Below are 18,640 nucleotides of genomic sequence, written 5' to 3'. Positions count from 1 at the left end.
ACTTAATGAGGTACTCACACAGAAGACAAGTGGCAAGGAAGAAAAACATGAGAAAAGATTTCTCTTGGACAGACTTCGGAAAATTTACTCTCTCCAGAAGTTGCTTCCTAGGTTTCAGATACCCATAAATCATCAGACTGGCAGTACTAGTCTACATTACAAATATAGGTCAGAGGCTGTTTGGGAGTGCCAGTCTGAGTCACGAAGCGCTGGTTTACAGGACTTCTCTTTTTACTTCAAATTTTGCTAGGCATCCTCTTAAATAACTACCTGCTGCAAACAAATCCCATCCCCAGCAGATTTTTGTTATCCATTTTGCAAAGGACCAGAAGTTGATCATAAATTTTCAGTATATTCACTGTTTCAGCACATCACGTTGCAGTCAGAGAACAGATAATGACATCACAGTCCTGAATGCAAATTGTAATAGTAATAACAACAGAATCGTGAAAAAAAATGAACCTCTAAGTCTTTTGTCTCTATTCAATCATTCCAAACCCCATGGAAGATTATATTTGAGAAACATTTTTACCTACCTCCTCTTCCTCTTTCATATGAGGAAGGAAATCCCTGGTAAAGGCTTCCAACCTCTCCTTCAGCTGTTTTGCATAGTTTAGCTGTTCGTATTCATTCTGAGAAGAAAGCAAAGATTTAACTATTATCTCGTCCATTCATTCAAGGACTGAACAGTTAAATAAAGGAGTGTTTCAAAGGAAAGTCCGTGATATCTTCCTCATGTACGATCACGGTAAGAATGTGTTCGCTTTCAAAATCTCATGAGCTTGACAGTGCGTAGGGCTGTTACTGGCCAGAACAAAGTATGCCCTTCCTGCCAATTCATTTTATTATCAGTTAACGTGTCTAATCACATTTTCACTTTGGAGCAAAGACTGAAGTCTGCCAATCTACAGTCTCACGTAAAGTTCAAAGTAGAAACAGACTAAGTATTTGCATGCTTTGCATAAGAATTATTGTAGGATACAGCAGTTTCACTTCATCTTTTATCTGCATACTATTTACATTAATTATTCTACAATTCTAGCTTACTATTTACATTAATTATTCTACAATTCTAGCTTCCAAATTATAGTCAGAATTTACAGTCAGAAACGCTCAAAAAATCTTTCACTTTGGAAATGGAAAGAACTCTTAAATAAAGATGTAACTGGACCAATTTCATCTATAAATTTGTTCTCTATGCCAGTGCTGGTCCTGAAGTCTGCCAAGTAATTGCAACATACTCAAGTTCCTCACAGCACTTACAGTAAATGTTGTAAGTTTTTCTTTTCAAACTTCTACCTCAAGAAACCCTGACTATTACAGAAAAAAGGATTAAGCCACCAGTTTAAGTTAGACTAACCACTCTCTCAAAATGCAAAGTTAACGTATCTAAAGACAGCTAGAGGAATCTGTTTTACCACACTTAAAGTCAAATAACACAATACCTGCACCCTATCAGAGAAGGTATAATACAAAGCCAAGTGTTAAATTTCCCCTCCTCTTCGTTTTCTGATCCACTAATGGAAACAACTTAAGAAAATAGTCATGGTTTAATATGCACAGGAGAATAAAAATATTTGCATGACTCTCTGGTCAAATACAGCCTCAGATGTTGATGAAATCAATCAACTATGTATCTAGTATTTTCTTACCAAATATATGTACCAATGTACCATGTGTACTAGAAATGTAATATGGGATGCCAGATTAGACTGCAGAAAGGGGGAGCTGTGTTGGGTACCCTAGAGGAAAGAAACAGCAGAATTCAAGCAGGACTCTTGGAAAATAATTTAACAACTTCAAGTTGTTAAAAAGTCAACAACTGGAGAAACAACATTTAGAGTTTCATGAGGACTGGAATATGAACAGCATTATGGAGCACAGGACACTTGAAGGAGTACATGACTCACCAACAGAATAAAACAACACCTTTTTTCCCTTAAGTCCAATAATCATCTCCAGTTGTGACAATAATATAATGCTACGTCACACAAAACAAAGATACTCAGGGTTTCCTAGTAAATTAATAAAACACATTATTTCTATAACCAGAAACTCTTTTGATCAATTAGCAGAGCAGGTTTTATATCTGAAACTTCCATGCTGTCGCCCCAAAATATTTCCAATTATGCAGCGATGGACTTCTGTCAGAAAATACACCTGAGAGGAATTTTTACTAGAAATTTAGTAACTGTGATGAATGGCAAAAGAATTTGTGTTTTGGACTGGAAAGTTTTCAGTACTGTATTAATAAACTACAAATGTTTCCTTTTACATCTTAGTTATTTCTAGAGTAAGAAAAGTTGAAGGAAACTAACACAAAATCACAGCACATTTTCCTTAGGATACAAGTCATTCTTATACTTTATTTACCTTTACGTTCCTTAACCCTTTCTCAAAGAGGCTAAGCATCTCTGAGAGTTTGTTGTCTGAGTGCACGTTGTACACTGTCCGGCTACGTTGCTGAAGTAAACCAATGATGCACTCATTTTCAATCTGCTCATGCATTTTAAATTCCTTGAATGTGGCATAAAGAGATTGCAGAAGAGCCCGAAAATCATTGTTGTTGGAGAAGTTGGTCTTGGAAAGCTAGAAGAAAGAAAAAGCTCATAAATAAATCAAGGAAAATCATGCCAAGGTCAAGTTAAATCCTTACAATAGGTATTAGCTCCAGTTATTCATTGCTCCTCTTACTTACCAGAATCACTAGGTTGGAAAGGACCCACTGGATCATGGAGTCCAACCATTCCTATCAATCACTAAACCATGCCCCTCAGCACCTCATCCACCCACGACTCCAGGGAAGGTGACTCAACCACCTCCTTGGGCAGCCTGTGCCAGGCTTGTAACATAAACCTTCAATGTTATACAGAAAACTGGCAAAAATTAAGTCAATGTGCAGTTCACTTCAAAGACATCAAAAAACAGAGCAATAAATGCTCTTAATTTCAATCTTCAAGTGCAGCAGAGAGAAATCAGAGATTCAAGCACACCAATAGGAATACACAAACTACTCCTCTGATTGAAAAGTAACTTTCCTGTAATTTATCTAATTGGTGCACTAAAATGTAATTTAATACAACTTCTGTAAGAAGTGGGCAGAATATTGGCTTTTGAACACTACAGATTAGCAAACAATATCCCTATTAACATGACTTTTAAAATTATGCACAGAATTCATAATTATTCATGACTGACTTGTCATTGGATGTTTATTTGTTAACAGAAACTGACACATTTTATATTAAACCCCTCAAACTTGTATTAAAACTTTCAAAAACTCATTAAGCATCATCATTTCATGCAAGTTTCCTCTTACAGTTCATTAAAAAAGCCATTCACACTTATTCGGTTAACTCCTCAAAATAAGTTAACAGCTGTTTTACTACAATATTCTGCTTTATGAATGAGGTTTAGGCACACTAAAGGATTTAATTACATCATTCTCTCATTTCCAGTGGCAACTATGTAATTGCATATAACTGTAATGTGGCTTTGAAGAAAAAAATTAAGCTATGAATTCTAGAAATATAACAACTAATGTAAGATCATTAAGACCGTTAACAGAAGTTTAACAAAGCAGAATACATGCAATAATGCACATTGTAAAGAAAACTGCTAAACTTGATCAGAAAATTCTGAAGGCATTTGCCTCATTCCACAAGAATGAACAAGCTTAAGACAACAGGAAAATAGCAGAGTGACTTTTAAAAGGAAGATCATCCTTGAGAGAACAATGTAGGTGTAGCATTAGCTTCAAGAAGCCACTAAAATCAAAGTGGTATTTAAGCAACAGAAACCAATCTTGTGAAATACTGAGATAAACAAATGTAGAAAGATTTCCTGGCAGAAATCAATGCAATATCCCCAGCCCAGCACACAGCTGGCTTCACCACTTCCCCACATCTTCATTTGAGTCCTTACTAAGAAGCCATTATTGTAGACCCCTGTGCCTACCTTTAGGGACACAGCCAAAAGCAACACCGAGTCCCACCAAGTGAACACACACTACACTAGCTGTTGGAAAAGACCAACAAGTCAAGACAGCACAAAGACCTACGTAACGCAGTAGTGCCATTTGTACATGCATACAAACAGCCACCATTAGCAGCAATGTTTTAAAAACTGATTTTCCTTTCGAAAATGTAGGAAAACCAATATTTCTTCCATTCTTACATACACACCTTTAAGAATCATAGCCAAGAGCAAGCATTATTAAAAATTAAAATATTTTAATTTCATTAATATTAAAGTTAAAAAAGGCATTGAAGTATCCAGGTGTGTTTCAGTTTACAATGATTCTACAATCTAAGGCTTTTACTAGAAATGGTAATCTGAGACATATATGTTCATACACAATACTTATATACACCATAAACTGCAATCTCTAAAACTTCTATAATTTAAAAAAGGCCCAAATGCACTTACTCATTCTGGCATCGCATTGTTACTTCCTGGAAACCACTAGCAATGCAACTGAAACACACTGGACATCTGCCAAGGACTTATGCAACTCCAAGTCAGCTGTGCACACTGCACATTACATGCTGTACATATGAGCAAAAAGGACTGTCCTTACAGAACAAAAAAACCCAAACATTTGGTCCACCTCAGTGGAGACAGAAAATAGGGCAAAGTTAAGGGTTGGGGGATTTTCCCCAGCATCTTTTAGACCAGCTACAGACAGGCTAGAAAAATATTCCTGTGTTTGTGATGCATTTCATGAGGATTAGAAACGTACACTGCTAACATACATATCCCAAACAGGAAAAGATCTTAGCTCTGAAGACCATTTCTATCCTATGCTATGCTCAGCAAATGCAATATTCAAAGCAGTGCTACTAGAAGAAACTACAGGTCAGACTTCCCACAATGAAATGCAAAAGCCTGAACAAGCCCAGTAGGTAGGTAGAGAAACACCTCTAGGAGAGCCTCCTCACCTTCAGCCACTAGCGATTCAGACCTCAGTAAGGGTGAAGTTCAGTTTCCAAAGGAGCATTTCTCTTCACCAAGGATTGTCTCAAAATTGTTCATTCTACCCATAGGGATTCAGTCAGTTCCCAAAGTCCCTTTTCTAAAGAATCTCATTTGCTCCCAAATGGTTAGCTTTTTGATTGGTGTCAAAATGTAAACAAAGCTGCTAAGTGTATAACAGGAAGGTTATACAAAAGCATTGGACTTTGCTGATGAGTTAAAAAAATAAAAAAATCACAAAATTGGGTCTGATACATAAAAGCACCTTTTCATCCTTGTGATTGAAAAAAATCTTTTCAGGACTCAAACTTCTGCTGAGCCCACCCAAAATCCATTTCTGCATGCAATTTAAGAATTCCTGTTAGATATGAATTCTTATAGAAAACAGTGTAACATGAAACACTTGCATATTCACCTCTGCTACTGAGGCTTCCAGCAAATATCCAAGAGATTAAGAACTATGAGAGGATATTGAAGTTTAATGACAGTACTTGAATTAACAATCACTACATTAAAAAGGTCAAAGCTGAGGAAAACCAGCTTTTCAGAGACAGGCAGCCTAGCAACAAAGTCACTCGGTCAGACCTGTAATTTCATTACCAGGACTGATAAAGTCTTATGACAGGGGACCAAGACTATTAACAGACAGCAGCTGCTCCACTCTAATGTCCACTTTTCACCAGCTCTACACAAGGAAAATTAGTGCTGGAGTTAAGTAGTGCAAAAAGAAAGCCATCAGCTCCCAAATTTGGACAGAGAATCCCAAGAGAATGGCAAGACAGAGGAAATGGATTGCATTAAGGACATTTGCTGACTGGACAAAAATACAAAGCACTATGCTGGTGTGACCCCTGAGCAGGCTTAAAACACACTGCACTAAACTGATTATGACAGCCACAGGTGTTAGAGATACCTGGGAGCTTTCTGGACTTGTGCAGACACTACATTTAAACAACTGGAAGTCACAGCACAACTGCTTTTGTGCTTGGACTGCAAACTTAAGTTAAGGAGAGGTACCACAAGACTAACAGTTGTGGTGCTTCCTGAAGCCTCATGAAATGTAAGAATCCTACACAATCCATCTTGAGCAACAGGCCAAAAAACAGTCAACTGCAACACAAATTGTGTCTGAAACATGTCAGAGACCTTTGGCTGATGCAGGCATACTCCAGAAGTAGCCAGGAGCTGTTAAACTCTTACAATTCTATTCATCAAACCCCTCAAAAAAAAAATACCAAACCACAACAAAACCCAAAACCCCACTCATCACACATCAACCTTATTTCATTTAAGCTGGGGAAGGCACAAATAATCCAAAGGCTACTGTGGGGCCAGCACTGAAGTAAAGCACAGGTCACAAAACGTACCAAATCTGCTTCAAGTAACAGCATGACAAGCAGATATTCACACTAACCTAAGACTGCTGGTCTCCTCTAAAGTTCTTCATACTTAAATAGTCAACTCAGGCGTTTGCAGTATATAATACTTAAAAGACTGAATTAAAAATCAGAAATACTGATTTTTAATGAGGTTGAAAATAATGTGTAAACTAGTATTAGGATTATTAAGAAATAGATCTTGGAAGCTTTCTGCCATTGATTCAAGATCAGGTAATTCCATTCTTCCTTTGCAGGAAAAAAAAAAGAGTAATCCTGAACTAAGACAGACATTTGTTTTAAACTTCAAATTATGCAATTAAAGAACAGATATGCTTGAAAAATCTTTGTAGCTCAGACAAACATATAGACCAGCATTAGGTATGTGCCCAACTCCAGTGGACTACAACATTAACACGGTCGAGATAAATGTAGAGATGCAGCAAACACCGTTCCTTACTGTAAGCTATTTCATTTTTGTGCTTCAAGAACAATACAGCAAACACCAGCAAGACTAACAGTAATTGTTATTTATACAGTGTTCTACGTTCACAATGTTCAATAGCGGGTAATTCCACATTCAAATCTTGCATCTCCTTTGTGGGTTTACTGCTTTTGTTAAAAACATGAAACTTTGTAAGATGAAGACAGATATTTCTATCAAAAAGTGCTGTGAAAAAATAAGAAAACTCAAGACTGCTAATTAAATCACCAAAGCAAACACAGCATTACTTGGTTTCTGGTACTGTTTTACATATGTGCCAATACGGAAAAACATGTTCTCAGAAGAAAAAAAATAACTTCCTAGAACTGTTACAGTCAGTAAACTAAAACAGTTATTTCATAAATACCCATGCCAAAATACATTTAATGAGTGGAAAAGGTTTGCTTCTTAAAAATACCCAAGGCCACTATTAACTGGCAAGGAGAAGGTAGCAAATAAGAAAAAGGAGTGCATGGCTCTCAACAGGCTAGCACAGCGGTAAGCAAAGTCTATGCTGCATGCTGACTTTTCCACTTAGAATGATCTCTCTACTCCAAACTACAAGTTGGAAAACAACAAATACTAGGAAAAAGAACAGGAAATGAAAAATTGATTTTACATTGCCCAAAGATTTCACAAATTTAAAATGGAATAATTACTTAAGTTTAAAAAAGTAAAGAGCTATAAATTCACAGACTGACTTATTTCAAATTAAAGTTTTCCCCAGCAGCACCTGCTGCTTCTGAACAAACCCGAACCCTAAAATCTCAGTCTGGAATCTAAAACAAATTGAAGACAGTTTTTCTTCCTTTCATGTATTATCACAAGCAACATTTTCGACAGGTCATTCCTATGCAGTCTGCTTTCCATGCATAACCACTGTGTTCAGAGACTTATACAAGTAGCCAAATGCCACTGGCAGTGAAATAAAGATACAGTATTCCTTATGATCAATGCAGACTGTATTTCTACCACTAGTTAACTCAGTAAATTTAAAACTCGTTAAAAAGCAGTAATTTTTTTTCCTTATGGAGCTAGCAGACCACTTTGATTAAAAAAACCCAACATTTTTAGACTAGACTTGACACCAGGGGGAAAAAAAGCAGCATGGCATTATTAGTCAGCTACAACTTTCCACTCTTACATTTTCAGATGTTATCACTTCACGTACATACTTGCACTAAAATTCAAAGGACAGGAACTTAGACTCTGCAGAGATATCTCAATTTTATGAGCAACAAGAGGGAAGGTCAAAGATCATAACAAGGTGTGCCTGTGTCAACACCAAGAGCATGCAGATCCATGTTCTACTTCAGCTGCTGTAAAAAGGGGGCAGGGATGGAGGAGTTACAACACAAGACAGGGCAGTCCTGCCCTGCTTCCAGCTGTACACTCCTACCACTTCCCTAGAACATGCTTTAGCAATTATGTAGCTGCAGATGAACCTATTTGGTGGACTGATCCAGGAAGAAGCTGTGTCTTTTTAGTGGGTGCATTTTTTACCTGGTCAGTGCATTAGTCCAACAGCCAGCCTGTAGTGACACTAGTTTACATGCAGTGCCTTACTCAGGAATCCACAACAAGAAGCACTGTCCCCAAGGAAGAACTACAGGGCCAAGACAACCTAGCAAAAGGAATTACTATCCTCCCAGTGTAACCTGCTCCTTGGCTTATCTTTACATAGAGGTATATGAGATGAACAGTAAGAGAACTGGCTGAACTTCTTCACGCTTCAGCTGTTCATTATGTATGAAGCCTTGAGTAATACAGGTTTTCCACCGTGGCTGTTTTCCTTGGCAGTGGGTCAACCCAAAATAATAGCGATTAGTAAGGCAGGTGGGACAGGATCTGGCAGAACTCAACGAGAAATCCAAAACTTTCAAATGCCAATCACATCACCTTCTCTAGATAATCCTGTCCTCTACATAATCTCATCAACTGTTTTGTAGCTTAACTGAAAGGCTGAAATAGCCTGTCAAAAAGAAAAAAAACAAAACAAAACACTGTGTTAGCTCAAAGATTAGGGCAGACAAAATTATTCCCTTTTTCGAAGAGCACAGGCAATGGGACAGGTAGTCTTGTACTCCATATTTTGAAAGGCTAAGGCCACGCTGACAGATGCCAAGCATAACAGTACAGTGAAGGTAAAACAAACTGCTTTATTTTCATTTTTATTGGCGCTTTTCATAACACACTCTTGCACTACATAGCCAATTTTGTCTAATGAACACCTATAGATCAGTTCTTGAATCATGAAGGGCTTTCTACAGACACAAATCAAAAATGGCACTGACTGCACCAAGATTTTCAGTGATGCAATTGCTAAGAGTCAGACCCCACTGGGGACCCTAGCAGAAAGCAAAGCACAGCTCATGAAGCACTCATAAAATCAGCTGAGTTTCCTCCTCTACATGGTTTCTGCAAGTAGAAGCCTACAGGGATGAAGGGACAAAGGCTGTCAACAGGTCTACAGGGACAAATGCAACAAAACATTAAAGAAAAAACTAGTAAGGATTTGAGATAGCAGGGCCTCAAATGAAAGCATGACGAAAGCTTGCACTAATGCTGTTTAGGTATCTGCATCACAGCACTTCTCATAAGCACTCTCGATGTAATAGAAGTCTTCTTTCCGATCTTATTTCCTCACATGGCCAGGTTCCTGCTAAGACATGGCCTTTTGGCCTTCTGACAGGACATATCTGAAGTCCTGAGAGTAAAGTAACAGCAGCCTCAACGACCCTCTCTACTTTCTCACCACAGTAAATCACAAACTAGAAACACAGCAAAAATGTGTCTCACTGCAATTTCCTGACATGAGCAGGGGCAGGAACTGGAAAAATTCACCACTCCAGCTTAATCCATCTGGGGCACTCCTGAAAAAAAAAACCACCACAAAAAAATCCCCACACAAGTCTCTGAAGTACAATTTATGCTCCATTTAATCTGTTAAAGCATATCCTAGGATAGAATCATAGTTGGGTTGGAAGGGACCTCTAAGATCATCCAGTTCCAGTCCCCCTGGCATGGGCACAGACAACTTCCACAAGATTAGGTTACTCCAAAACCTCATCCTACCTGGCCTTGAACACCTCCCCAGGGATGCAGCGTCCACGACTGCTTTGGACAGCCTGTTCCAGTGCCTCATCACCTTCACAGTAAAAAACTTCTTTCTAATATCTAATCTCAATTGCCCTCTTTCAACTTAAAACCATTACCTCTGGTCCTATCCCTGCAGCCCCTGATAAAAAGCCCCATCCCCAGTTTTCCAGTTGTAGGCCCGCTTTAAGTACTGGAAGGCTACTATAGTCTCCACAGAGGGTTTGCTTCTCTAGGCTGAACAAGCCCACCCAGTTCTCAAAATGATCCTAAAATAAGGAGGGAAATGTGAACGAATACTGATAACCCACCAGTTACAGTCTCTAGCTTTTTAGAAGGCATACTTTTTTTTTTTTTTGGCGCCACCAAGGTGGGGTATTACTGTTCTCCACAGCAGGCTGGAAAAGAGGACAAAGGATCAGAGTGACAGGCAAAGGGTGCACAGAAAACTTTTTTCCTGCAATTCAAGGGCAAAAGTAGGTGCTAAGCAATTACTTAGGAAAAATCCTGCTAGCCTGTCAGCCTTAAAAATTGCCCTCATGTTATTCTTATGAAGGCAAAAATAAGAGACAAAATGGTGAAAGATCTGATAGGTTAAAACAAAAAAAAAAAATGTTTTACAAGACAAAAAAAACCCCAAGGAAACTGAGAGAACGTTTGAAGTGGCAACAAAACCAAAAAGTGTCTTGAAAAAAAGGAACTAAATTGCTATGCAAGTCTGAAGAGCCTCACTAAACTCTAAACATGTTTTATTACTGCTGTTCCCCCATGTCAGACCTTGTCTGGCACTTAACTTAAAATACATTTGCTTTAAAATGTAGGTATTTAAAGTACAGATTAATCTTCAAAATATTCTGCATGAAAAATTAATTAAAAGCTTTTATTTCCCAATAACAAAAAGTTGCTGAACTACTCAACATACAGAAGCTAAGATAGAAAGACTGGTAGAGTCTCTGATATAATAACCAGAGGTATGGACAGCAAATTGTTGACCTGTCTCTGGATACTAATGAGGAGGTTTAATTTCCTTCCCTTTTCTGCCTGTAGTGATAGCATAGCCCATCATTTGCAGGCTTATTAACATTAAGCATCCTAAGTTAACTGTTAATGCATTCTGAACACAGGTGAAGTCAAGTGCTCCATGCTACAGAAAGTTAATAACCAAATACAATGAATTTCAAAATCAACACCCACAAATTTGAAGCAGCAGTGGAAAATGAATGGCAGTGTACCAAAATATTTAAAAGGGATCTCATAAGTAGAAAGCTTTACCAACAAGTTTTACCAACATTCGCCAATTAGAAACAGGGAGTTTTATCTTCATGGAAGAGTCATTTTCTGTTCTCAAGGACATCACGCAAAACACCCTTGAGTAAGAAATAGCAAGTCAGAATGTTGAAAATCTGCCTAATTTTTCAGATTCCAGTCTCCCTGCCACAAGAAGTGTAATCATAATATGGTCACCCAATTCCCTGGCCAACGCTTTACAATGTCAATTCAACTCAATTCAGGGTTTTTTTGTTTTTTTTTAAATAGGCACAAAGATAAAACAGACATGTGAGTTATCAAAAGAAACCATTATCAGGAAATAAAGATAGGCGCTTTTTATTTATATGTAAGCTTTGAAAAGAATTCTACAAAAATAACCAAGAACATAACACTGCAGGTAAGCAGAAGAGAATAGCATTTAGACTTCAAACAAGTATGACAGAGGACACAAAACCAGAAAAAAGTCTAAATATACTTAGATTAAAAAAATTAGAAATGGTATATTTTAAGTCAACTATTTAACAGGAAATGCACAGACAGATGACAACAGCAAAATTAAATCTCTTTTGCCCAAGTCTTCTTATGAAGTTAATAGGAAAAATATTTATCGTGATTTATTTTTAACAAGGAGTCAGAAATATAGGCTAGAAAGTAAAATATTCCTTAAATATTCATACAAGTTCAATGCATTCAAGCTGGCACAACATGACAAAATTGATCTGAATTTCCTGGAAAAAGTAGCCAAAGTAAATACTGAACCACAAGAAACAACTAGAGATCTTTTGTAGAAAGGTGAAATCACAGAATACTGAAATCAGGCAAACAGAAGAAATGCCTTAGATTATTTTGATCGAACACCTAAAGGTTTCACAATACAATTGAGCTATTAAAGCAGCTGCTTATTTTTGCAGTGGTTAGTCCTGGTTCTGGAGCTTGCTTGGCCTCTTGGTTGAGCCAGTTTTACTGAATCACCTTTCACTTCAGCTGGCTAGATCAACCAGCTGCTCACCAAGGAGTCAGACAAGCACAGAGGACATCATCAACCATTAACTATTCCAGCAGCACCTGGCTGTTAGATACAGTCACAGTATGAAGTCACACGCTAGTTTTGGGAGGAAGACAGAAGGCATAAGAAAGTCATCAATCAGTGATAACTGCATTAAAGAGTTTAGAGCAATTTGCCAGGTAATTCTGGAACACAAAGATTTGAAAACACTTTTCAGATGTATTAACTCCACAAGTCAGTAGAGAGTTCAAAATCCCATCCAGCAACACCAGATGTCTTGATCAGGGGAAGGCCCAGCCAAAATTTAATCAAAGTCTGTGCATCTAGAGTCAGTGTGTATCAGTGTCTACTACATGAGTAGCCCTGATCTTGCAGCTCATGAAGTAACAACCGCCTATCATAGACTTGGTTAGACAAAGAAAACTGATTTCTTTTTGATAAGATAACCGAACTATTAAGAGGAAGGCATACATGTTGCAGATCCTGATTTCTCAAGGTTTTTGATACTGTTTTGCTTTACAGCAAACTAACACAGCCTACAGGGAACCGCAAGGTGGCTCAAGCACTTGCGAAGAGGGCACTCAAGCCATAACTACCAATGAAATCAGCCAAACAACAACAGGGTTTTCAATACATGATCAATTGAAGTCTCTCCTGCCTCATGACATACACCATACTTCCAGCCACAGCTGCGAAAGCAGGAAAGCTGGTAATATACAAGTGGCACACTCTGGAATGCAGGAAACACAGGATTATAACATGACAACAGAAACAGTCTCTAGCAAACACAACATGTTGACTTGGACGACTACATACTTCTACATACAGCACTTATCATTAGACAATGACAAATATGAAAGGAAATTTGAGTATCAGTCCTCAGAGAAGCATGGAATTACAGGGAAGCACAAAGCAAGCATGCCGCTGTTAAAAAAAAAAAACAACCCAGATTGCAGAACAATACATCCAAAACACATCTGCTCTACTCAACACCAGCAGAGGCCTTTTTGGACAACAGATTTCAGGAAAACATAGACATAATTAGGTTGAGGTTTCAGAGTAGCTCAAACCAATCTAGTTGCTGGCTGTCATGGTCCCACCCCCTGCCTTGCAATGGCTTCAGTACTTATCTGATCAGTGCTTGCTGGCAGCACTACATCAGCAAGATAAACTATCCCGCTTCAGAGAGAAAATGTTTTCTGCCAGCTTAGAGCCTTTGTGAGTCATTTCAAGTGCCAATGGGAGCAAGAAATGCACGCAGTCGTAACAGTGGCAGACAGGCAGCTTGAACTGTTATGGAACGGCAGCTTAGTCCTGACCAAAGCAACAAGTACACTGAGGTACAGAATGCGTACCCATGCGGTGAAATAGAATGCACCCGTTTGCTTAGGCCAGAAAACGTAACTAAGATGGAGAACACGGCTGCAATTTGCAAACTGGCACAAGATCCTTTGGTAAATGAGGAACGGTTCACTGGAGATAGGAAAACAGAATCTGCTCTATTTGTAGCAAAGATGACGTCAGGCATGAGGAAAACCATTTTAACTATAAAAACTGTCTGCTGTAGCACTTTGCTACCTACAGGGGGTTCATCATCTGAGGACTTAAAGAATCTACTTATCAGAGAACACAACAGATTTGATAACTTTTATTTAATTTGATAAATTTTAGTTACTAATCATTTAAGTCCAGGGCACTGTGTACCATGTAGGTAAAAATGCCATTTAAGAACGCAGCAAATGTATTGCGAGACCTCTGCTAGCAACAATTAAAAAAGAAGCAGGGTAACTTTGTTCTAATGCAAAGCTAGCATTACTCTAATACAAAGGTCTAGGCCAGGCACGCTCTCTAAGTTCTGAGACAGGGTTAAAGGCTGCAAGATTAAATACTTAAAAAAAAAAAAAAAATTCACAATTCACCTATGCCTGCACTTCTTCAAAAGAAAAAGGCAGCAAGCAAACTCCTCCATAAGTTATGTTGTTTTTGATGGTTGTTTTTTTTTTAAGAAAATGAAAGATCGTGTTCACTGCAAGCTCAGTAGTTTTAAAAAAATTGGCCAAATTTAATAAAAACACTCATTTTACTTTTACCAAGTCATGGCAAATTTGCTCAAAACTTTGCGGAAAGCTCAATAAAAGTGATAGAAATGTCTCTCTAGGAACAAACCGCAAATGACTACAATACCTGGAGGTTCAAACAAAAACCGTCAATGACACGTTAATACTGCCGCTGGGGCCGGGTGGAGGGGAGAAGTCTCACGTGTTTGTTGCCCTTTATGTAAAATTCGTTCTGTTAAAATATCACAAGTTTTCATGACGCCACAGATTAAAAATAAAGTTGATTGTAAATGAGCTCACAGATAAGAGGCAAAGTGAAGCTACACAAGGTCTCGCCTCCTCCTCCTCCCCCCCCAGGTCCTCTGCTCAGCCTGTTCAGTTAACTAACCCAGTAAAAAAAAATAACAACTCGCATTTTCTTTATAAACAAACTGAACAGGCTCCCCCAAAGGGACTTGGCGAGCCCCAGAGCAGTAGAAAACGGCACGTGGAGAACAGGTGGAGGAAGCGAGAACTCCCCATCCTCCCGGTAGCAGTAAGCCACTACACCGTGTCTCACATGGAACTTCACTCTCCTTTTAAATGCCTGTTAGCCAATCTAGTCCCCCAACAGCCATTTCTGCCCGGCGAGGGGAGGCGTTACTTCTCTCAGCAGAGCGCTGCCTCTGAAATATTTGCCCGAAACGCTTCCATCGCGCTCAAAAGCCGCTGCAGCAAAGTTTGCGTTACAGGTGACGCGCCAGCCTCGCTTACTCACTACCCCGACGCGAGAGCAAGAATCACTCCAGTCCACGAGTAAAACTATACATTTAAAACAAGAACGACCCACCCAGGCAACCTTTAAGCTCCACCGCAAACAGACGCCGCGCAGCAAAGCGCAAGCGGCCAGTTCAAAGCGCTGCCAGCGGCCGCCCCGCGCCGGTGAGCTGAGGGAAACGAGCCCTCGGGGGCCCCGGGACACCGCCCCGCGGGCAGCGGGCAGCCCGGCGGCGGGGAAGGCGCGGGGCGGCCCGCGGGGAGGCCCTGGAGCGGCGGGGGAGGCGGCGGGAGCCCCGCGGCGGCGCCCGCAAGTTGCCGGGGGGGGGGGGCCCGCGCCCTCCCGCACCGCCCCAGGGGGAGCAGGGCGGAGACCGACCCACCCCGCCGCCACCGCACCTTGTCGCAGTAGAGCCCCACGAGCTGCTTCATCCGCCAGTGCGGAGCCGAGAAGACGTCCACCTCCTCGGGGAAAGGAGCCATGTTCTCCCCATAGAGCCGCGGCGGTAACGGCGGCAACGTCCGCCCCGCGCGTGCGCCGCGCCGCCCGCCCCGCAGACACGTGACCGCGGCCGCCCCGCCGGCGCCGCCGCGCGCATGCGCAGATCGCCCCGCGCGCCGGCCCCGCCCCGGCCCTCTCGGGGAGAGGGGAGTGCAGGGAGGGAGGCGGGGGGACCGGGATGGAGGGATGGGGATGGGGGAACAGGGATGGAGATGGGGATGGGGATGGAGATGGAGGGACGAGGACGGGGATGGAGATGGAGGGACAGGGATGGGGACGGTGATGGGGGTGGAGGGACGGAGGGAGCGAAGGGACGGGGATGGGGAGGGAGGGACGTGGTTGAGGATGGAGCTACCGACGGGAGGGGGACGGGGATGGAGATGGGGAAGGAGATGGAGATGTAGGGACAGGGAGGGGACGGGGGTGGAGATGGAAACGGAAATTGGGATGGAGGTGGAGGTGGAGGGACAGGACGGGGACGGGGGGACGGAAGAGACTGAGGGGACAGGGTTGGAGCGACCGAAGGGACGGGGATGGAGGGCCCGAAGAGACGGGGACGGGGATGGAGATATAAGGAAGGAGATGGAGATACAGGCACAGGGAGGTGGACGGGGATGAGGACGAGGGTGGAGATGCGGATGGAAAGATAGAAAGGGGGACGGGGATAGGAACGGCGATGGAGGGACCAAAGAGCCAGGGATGGGGATGGAGAGAGCGAAGAGAGGAGGAGGGTGGCCGGGATGGGGATGAAGGAACCAAAGTGAGAGGGTCCCGCACAGTCCAGCTGGTGCTGCTTGGGGCCAGGCTGCGAGAGGGAGTGTCTCTACATGGAGTGGCTGCCGGGCCCTCGGCCACAGCGGGCTTTAGGCCTCCAGTGAAGTTGGAAGGAATTGGGAATTCCAGCATGCCTTCGCATGCAGGACAGACAGTTCACTCCACCCTGATAGACTGAGGAGATCACAACATGTTACAAAATCACAGAATTGCTCAGGTTATAGGAAACCTGTAAGACCGAGTCCAGCCGTAACCCTTAGGGTGCCAAGGTCACCGCTAAACCGTGTCCCTGTCATCTGTGCATCTTTTAAATCATCCCAGGGATGGGGACCCGACTGCTTCCGTGCGCTAAAAAGGGTGTTTGCAGATGAACTGGTGTGTGTGAGGGAAGATGTGTGATGTGTCCCAAACGACCTGCCCGCAACTTTATGCCAGAGTTGTTCTAGATATGCAGAGTTAAATGCTGTGCTTGTTCAACATCTGAGACAAAAGGAACGGGAACACCAGCCTTTGGCATTCACCTGCCCGTGCAACATTTCAAACACAGCAGGAACACTTGGCAGAACCGAGATGACGCATCGGTTTGACAAAAAGTGTAACTGCCAGCCAACGGGGCAATGTGTAGTAAAACTGTCAACCAGCCTGGCAATGTGTAGTAAATGTGCCCAAAATGCATTGTCAAACATAAAATAAATGCAGCAGACCCCTCTGACTGAAAACAACTGTACAAATCTATACTGCGGATATTGAATAAATCAAAAGCTATCTAGTTCATCAATGTAAGCACTTAATTTTAAACAGATTGAAATATTTTGAGCAAAGGTACACATACATTTTTAGTCCGATGTTCCCCAATGTACTAATGCTTGGGAACACAAAGTGTAATTATGGCTGGTAAAAGCACTAAGTAGTGAATTGAGAAGGAGAGAGGGTTATCTAGATCACACTGTGAACAATAATCTTTTTATCTCTTTATCTAAGGAAATGAGGCTTAAGCAATTGTGGTATTGGGTGTTTCCTTTTCCACTCATCCTTTCCACCTCCAAGGACGTTTGAACATGCTGGCCTACTTAGTCATATTTGCAAATAATGTACAAATCTTGGAAGGTTTAATTTGTACAACTTTGGGGAAAAAAGCAGTTACACATGAGAGAAAACGAAGGCAAAGGACAAGTGCTCTGCAGCTGCCCAGCGAACATGTGGTTGCATTTACTCCTTGGTGAGTAAGCATAGCCCTGGCTTTGGGCTTGTGCGTTTCTTGTAGAGAGAGTATGTCAAGGCATACAAGGGGCCAGGTGAGACCATGGCTTACTCATATAGGTAGAAGTATGCAACGAAGAAAGAAAGCCTCAAGAAATTATGGTCGGGGGAGTTTGTGGCTTACAGAGCTTGTCAGTATGAGCAGTTCCAAGGTCATATTTTCAGGCTTCAATGAAGAAATCGTACAGAACTGGGGTTATTCTGCCAGCAATTCATGCCTGAGTCATCATAGGGGATTAATGTTCCCAGCTGTTACACCTTCTTTTACTGGAAATTACCACTCCCATCTGGTAGAAATAACAAGAGAGAACATGTCCATTCTCATCTTGCAGGGCTTCAGAATACAAACATATCCTGAATTTCATGGTCATTTGAGTTAATATTCAGTTTGTGAGCTAGAGTATCTCCAGAGCAGATATGCTGCCAATTTTGCTGCCTCTGCTACATGGGCAATAACCTCTTGCTGGACAGAGAGACAGAGAGTGAGGGACAGTCATGTGCATCCAGCATGAACTGCTGGAGTTTAGGAGGCAAGATGGACAGCCAGTTCACAGCAATGAAGTACAACACTAAAGAGAAAGTGGGATTAAAATATTTAATTTTTACTGGACAAACTTAAGGGGAGACTTGGTCATTTTCTTTAAGAATCACACAGAGAGAAGATTTCTGAGAGTAATATTAATTAACATTATTGTAACAGAAAAAGACATCATGAGATCCAATGACTGCAAGCTAAAGGTAGACAAGTTCAGGCCAGAGCTAAGGTTTGACTCCTAGGACTGCCAAACTGTTGGAACAATTTCCACTGAGGTCTGCTACTTTAGCATCACATGAAGCATTTGAATCACAACTATGAACATAAATAAAAAATGGATGTAAGCACATCTGACTAAGCAGTCAGATCAGAGGCCCTTCTGGCCTGATGTGTTTCTAGAAGTAGCCGGTGAGGAAAGGGAGCTTTATGGGGATCCCAGCACTTGTTGAACTCATTTCTATTCCTTCTGGGATATTGCAACAGGTTGTCTTTATTATGGAGAACACTGCTGAGCCATGCTCACATCTTCTTTCTGAAGGCAATGAGTCCTA

At 41.3% G+C, this 18,640-nt stretch overlaps 1 protein-coding gene across 1 annotated transcript in view; it reads right to left on the bottom strand.

Annotated features, from left to right (window-relative positions):
* The window catches only part of FBXL5 (F-box and leucine rich repeat protein 5), a 35,751-nt gene extending 20,164 nt beyond the window's left edge, over positions 1-15,587 (bottom strand). The window contains exons 1-3 of the mRNA XM_069856287.1: positions 15,418-15,587; positions 2,374-2,589; positions 537-632 (exon numbers count right to left, since the gene is read on the bottom strand). Of these exons, the coding sequence (XP_069712388.1) occupies positions 537-632; positions 2,374-2,589; positions 15,418-15,501 (396 nt within the window). The 5' untranslated portion in view covers positions 15,502-15,587. The remainder of the gene's footprint in view (positions 1-536; positions 633-2,373; positions 2,590-15,417) is intronic.
* Positions 15,588-18,640: the final 3,053 nt, after the last annotated feature.

Source organism: Phaenicophaeus curvirostris, chromosome 4 (assembly GCF_032191515.1).
Source record: "Phaenicophaeus curvirostris isolate KB17595 chromosome 4, BPBGC_Pcur_1.0, whole genome shotgun sequence".
NCBI classification, from domain to species: domain Eukaryota; kingdom Metazoa; phylum Chordata; class Aves; order Cuculiformes; family Cuculidae; genus Phaenicophaeus; species Phaenicophaeus curvirostris.
Note: the sequence above shows the minus strand (reverse complement) of the source record. Positions and strands in the feature narration are given on the sequence as shown.